Source organism: Salvelinus alpinus, chromosome 2, assembly GCF_045679555.1.
Source record: "Salvelinus alpinus chromosome 2, SLU_Salpinus.1, whole genome shotgun sequence".
NCBI lineage: Eukaryota > Metazoa > Chordata > Actinopteri > Salmoniformes > Salmonidae > Salvelinus > Salvelinus alpinus.
In genome coordinates, this window is record NC_092087.1 from 31093564 (window position 1) to 31099659 (window position 6096).

At 39.6% G+C, this 6096-nt stretch overlaps 1 protein-coding gene across 1 annotated transcript; it reads left to right on the forward strand.

Moving 5' to 3' along the window:
• The first annotated feature begins 3011 nt into the window (after nt 1–3011).
• On the forward strand, nt 3012–4809 carry LOC139558719 (small ribosomal subunit protein bS16m-like). Its single transcript, XM_071374080.1, has 3 exons — nt 3012–3199; nt 3978–4244; nt 4444–4809. The coding sequence occupies exons 1-3, from the start codon at nt 3187–3189 to the stop codon at nt 4563–4565; spliced, it is 402 nt and encodes a 133-aa protein (XP_071230181.1). The 5' UTR covers nt 3012–3186; the 3' UTR covers nt 4566–4809.
• Nucleotides 4810–6096: the final 1287 nt, after the last annotated feature.

The window sequence follows — 6096 nt, forward strand, 5'->3', positions numbered from 1 at the left end:
TTCCAGGTTAAGAAAGCAGTGTGTTAACGAGCAGAACGGCTTGGCAGGGTTGTGTTTCAGAGGACACATGGCTCTCAACCTTCGCCTCACCCAAGTCCGTAGGGGAGTTGCAGCAAATGGGACAAATGGGACAAGGCTGACAAGACAATTGGGGGTGGGTAAAAAAAATCAACGCAGCACACTTAGAAACTATTTATCATTATTTATCACTAACTTATTTGAATAAAACACAAAATATGTTGCTGTAGTTTGTCCATAAATCATGAAAACTTTAAACTCTAGTTTACATTAAACTAATATTTATTAAGTATCTGTGGACATCTGTCTCATTACTGTAACACTCAAGTTCCTGTAAACATTCCAATCAGTTGTTAAATACAAGCTAGAGGAGTTTTTAGATGAGCACATTTGAGCACAAGTTTAGTACATTTAGTACATTTGAGCATAAGTTTAGTACATTATATGTGTAACAGTATAACTTTAGACCGTCCCCTCGCCCCGACACGGGCGCGAACCAGGGACCCTCTGCACACATCAACAACTGACACCCACGAAGCGTCGTTACCCATCGCTCCACAAAAGCCGCGGCCCTTGCAGAGCAAGGTGCAACACTACTTCTAGGTCTCAGAGCAAGTGACGTAACTGATTGAAACGCTAGTAGCGCGTACCCGCTAACTAGCTAGCCATTTCACATCCGTTACATATGCCTTCAGAATGAGGTTCTTATTCTCAATCACCCCTTTCAACACACTTGGCCTTCTCCTTCCCGAAACAGCTAAAGAGCTCAAATCAAGTCAGATTTAATTTTAAGATAACTGTATAATTTCATTTGAAATATAACATTTTTCAGTGTTATGTTAAACTCAGGCCTTTTCATTAGTGGAGCAATGTTCAAAAATATTAGAAAAATAGATTTGTTTATTACTGTTTTGGACTTCGAAAACTGTTACGTAATGAGAATTGTGTGAAAATGTTGCTAAAATGCATAATATCTGATCAATAAACATAATAAAAATTATGAAATCGATAAGTACAGATCCTGATCTCAGTGATTCAAGAGGAAATATTGTGAAAAATAACAATTGAGAACCAGCTTCAGTTAGCTTCACATTCCAGCCCAGGCTTCATCCATACTACGACGGTGGATATTGCTCGTCTGCCTGCCGCGAACTCTAGCAGGCTTGTAACTCGAACGCTGAACTCTTGATTGAGGCAATGCTGAAACATCAATCTATGGGCATGTCAGTGCCACATTTTAAAAAGGAAAGAAAAGTGATCTTGCAAATTCATCAGACTATGGCTGAAATAGGCTTTTAGAAGTGCCGTCTTTTTAAAATGTTATTTTAACTTATCCTTAAATCCGACTTTGGTGTGCTTATGAATGTACAACCACAAGCACCTTTTTCCCACTCCTATCGATACAATTATTTTAGTATGTCATACAAAAGTGTTACTGTGCACATGGCCACCGTAAGATGTTTTAAGGTGTGGGTGCTGAGGAGTATTTTTCTCCGCTCATTCGGGGGTAATAAAGGTCTAGTGCACTAATTTTATCAGGGGGTGCTGCAACACCCCTACATCCTGCTGCTATGACTGGGAATTAAGTTTTTAAAGGATTTCTGTCCTTACTAAATGTATAATGTGATATATTTTAACATTACACAATTTTAACACAAAAAAACATTTCATGATTAAAATATTTTATCAGTCATCTTTCTCAAATGAAGGGGATGATGACGCAATCTTTGCAAGAGGGATGGAATCTGATTTCATTGGTCCTCAACTCGTGGCTCAGTTATTTAATTCAGGGTAAGTGGAGTTACCCTGCCTCAGAGCAGGTTAGTTCTGAACGATTCGTTGCTATATAAATTTACCTGGCAAAAAGGTGAGCCACTTTCGTATGACTGATTATCCTGAGTTGAACTCAGAGTTGACCAAAGTTGCCTTGCTAACTCCTCAAACCTGCTTAGTAGGATACCCCTCAGATCTCAACCCAATTGAACATTGATGGTAGATTCTGGAGCGGCGCCCAAGACAGCGTTTTCCACCAGCATCAACAAAACACCAAATTATGGAATTTCTCATGGTTGAACGGTGTCACATCCCTCCAAGAGCTCCAGACACTTGCGGAATCTATGCCAAGGGGCATTGAAGCTGTTCTGGCGGCTCGTAGTTGCCCAACGCCCTATTAAGACTGTTGGTGTTTCCTTTATTTTGGCAGTTACCTGTATGTAGTATCTGTTATCAAATATAACTATGTGTTCATTCAGAGACAAAGGGCTATCTGAGTCTGACCCCTCAGAGAAAACCATGTGTTTGTCACACACAGGAACAGCATCTCTCCACAACAGGAGTGTGAAATCACCATGTTCCAACAGCGACGGAGTGGGGCTCCCAAAGGGAACAAATATCAGTGCACCCGGTGTACATCATGCAAAGCACTGAACCCTCTATTCATGGGTCACTCTCAGGAAATCAATGTTTCTATCCTGCTGTTGCAGTTGCTGGAACGAGAGTATAACTTGTGTAATCATCTAAAGACATCTAGAATGAGGAGAGAACTGCATTGGTCTGACTTTTAAATGAAAATCATATCAGAGGCATTAACCACCTTTTTGAACATATTTTATAATTGCAATCCATCACAAATAATTACACATCATTTTTCCTTTACTCAAATAAATACATTATACGTTTAGAGTCTCTGTTTCATTTTACCAGACCTGATAGCCTACTACTTGAACAAATGCATCGATTTCATGTATTTTCAATCGTTAATGCCTGAAAAATGACCCGAACATTACATTAGATAGGCAATATAAATATATAAATCAATATGCATTGATTTTGATACACATCCTGGGCCATGATGTTTCTATAAAAAAATATATTAGACGTATGTGACTGTATCTTAAATCCATTAAAACTATCATAAGTGTAAAGTGTACAACTTTACATGCAAAAATGTCCTTGTCCTCGTGTTTATAACGCCCTTCAAGAGCTCGGACAGTGCAGCGTAGTCCACTTGCGCCACCTGGTGGACAGTAACAAAAATGAGAGGAAACGCTTCAAGGAACATCACTTCCTGTTTAAAAATGGCTGTACACGTACGGCTTTATGTAATATAGAAAACGTTTTTGAGCTTTTACGTATTCGTTTGACCTCTTTTGCAGCGTATACATAAACATGGTCCGTCTATGTAAGTATGATCCGGTTGCTATTTAGCTAACACTGTCAACATGGGCTAGCTAGTAAGCAGGAGTGGTACTAGTAAACCTATACGTTAGCCCGATGTTGCTGTGACGTTACTGTGTAGTTAGCTAGGCTAGCCTCAGTGATTGGTATAGCTAACGTTAGATTACACTATGATATTTATAATAAGTAGCCTAATGTCCCTTTCATGGAATTCAAAACAGATACTTAGCTACATCATAGCTAGGAATTAAGTTACGTTATGGGATGGTATGCAAGTCTTTAGGTAGGTAACGTTAGCTATCGGTCCAGGGATAGGGTTATAGCTAGCTAATTAGTATTCTCTTGGTTACTTAGATTATTTTTTTTATGACGCGCTAATGATTTATTGTCTAGACGTGAGATACTGTTGGATGATTTTTACATTTATTTCACATTATGATTAAACCGATTTCCAGCATGTTTTACCGTGGTTGTTGTGAAGTTATCCAGTTTCGAGTATATTGCAGATACTGATGCGTTGTACGGCCTGACGTTTGCCATAAACAGTTCATGAATCCCTAATTAACCTGCCTAAGCACCTGGTAACGTTCAAACTATTTACATGACAAACTGACTGTGAATTGACGTAAGATGACATACTTTTTCACACTGATTCTTTTTAGAGAAAACATCACAGTTCAAATGCTGTTCTAAATTTTTAAAAATCTGGCAATTTAATTGCATATGCATTGTACCTTTTTTATAAAACAATACATTCAGATTTCGTTGTATTATTCTTACAGCATCCTTCCTACTGAAGACATACCATGGAGGACACATTGTCATCAGATTGGCAATGGCTGGCCACAAACAGTCTAACAGACCTTTCTACCGGATTGTGGCAGCTTACAACAAGCGAGCACGAGACAGTAAATACATAGAACAACTGGGCTCTTATGACCCCCTGCCAAACATCTACAATGAGAAACTGGTCAGTTTCAACTCCGACAGGATCAAGTACTGGATGGGCTGTGGTGCACATCCAACGAAGCCTGTGGCCAAACTTTTAGGTGTGATACATCTACACTCACCCTGAAAACACACACTTTCCAGGTTTATTGAAACAACCAATGTAAGGCCTACATCATGCAAAATACACAATCACAGGTTCATAAACAAACTTTTAACTGTACTCAATACCTCCACTAAAGTCTCAATGCTACCTTGGAATCTATGTGGTCTAAGTTACTGTCATCTCTGTTCCTGTAGGACTTGCTGGGTTCTTCCCCCTGCATCCCATGACAGTAACAGAGGCAGAGCGTCGCAGGGCCCTGGCAGAACTAGCAGAAGGAGCAGCTCCGGAGGAGCTAGATAAGCAGCAGGACCTATGAGCTGCAGTGTTGGAAGGTGTGGGACTGTCAAGCGTAGCAGGATGTGGGCAATGTGCCATTCCCCTCCCAAAAGGCTGACTGTTTCCAGTGAAAGCCTTTGTTCTATGTGTAACTATGAATATTCAGAAGCAGTGCTTTTCCTACAGCTTTTCTTTTTTTATGTAACCAGTGTGCAGTGTATTCACATCTTTATAGCAATGCATTTGTTTAATAAACAGTTTCTTGTGGTTGAAGTTATAAATTACCATTGTGTTTGGGATACTTTCAATGTTTCCAAATCATACATTTTTTAGAGTAACATTTGCTAAATGCCACTTTGCTCAATGAATGTTTTGAATACTGTTTTCAGAAAGTATGGGGATTTTGTAATAGCTCAGTCGCGTATCAATTGATGATCAAAGCAAAACATTTTTTTTTGTTCGTTTATGATTTGGCTGTGTTTACAGATATTCCACTACTGCCATGTTTCCAAGGTAAAACAAATATGAATGTAGCTAGTTGCGTAATGTTAAAAGGCCACAGGGGTAAATCATTAAACTGTTTGATGCAATAGGTGGGTGGGTATGTTGACATACAATGATTTAACTAACTCTCTTTTGTTCAATGTCACATTTATTGTCTACCATCCCTAGGACTTTCTTGGTGAAACTATCTTAATGGACAGTTCTTGGTGACACTTCAAATACTTTAACTCAAGTATTTTAATGCATTACATTCTCAAATGGCAAGAGACTGCTGTTCCAACAAGGAAAGTAAAGCATTTGTATCAAGTTTCAAGTGCTTATTGTCACATGTACAGTGAAATGCCTTAATTGCTTGCTCTTTCCCAACAATGCAGTAATCAATATCAGTAGTAAAATAAAAAAGTCAAGTAGAACAAAAACACATGAGAAACAGAAGAACACAAGTAAGTAAGCTATATACAGGGTCAGTTACAATACCATAATTACAATGTGCAGGGAGTGGTAGGGTTAGATATGTATCTTTGCTTTGAGACTCGCAATTGAGCTCAGGTGCATCCTGTTTTCATTGCTCATCCTTGAGATGTTTATAGAACTTGATTGGAGTCCACCTGTGGTACATTTAATTGATTGGACATGATTTGAAAAGGAACACCCGTCTATATAAGGTCCCACAGTTGACAGTGCATGTCAGAGCAAAAACTAAGCCACGAGGATGAAGGAATTGTCCGTAGAGCGCAGAGACAGGATTGTGTCGAGGCACAGATCTGGGGAATGGTGCCAAACAATTTCTGCAGCATTGAAGGTCCCCAAGAACACAGTGGCCATCATTCTTAAATGTAAGAAGTTTAGAACCACCAAGAATCTTCTTAGAGCTGGCGTCCCAGCCAAATTGAGCAATCGGGGTAGAAGGGCCTTGGTCAGGGAGGTGACAAAGAACCCGATGGTCACCGACAGCTCCAGAGTTCGTCTGTGGAGATGGGAGAACCTTCCAGAAGGACAACCATCTCTGCAGTACTCCACCAATCAGGCCTTTATGGTAGAGTGGCCACTCCTCAGTAAAAGGCACA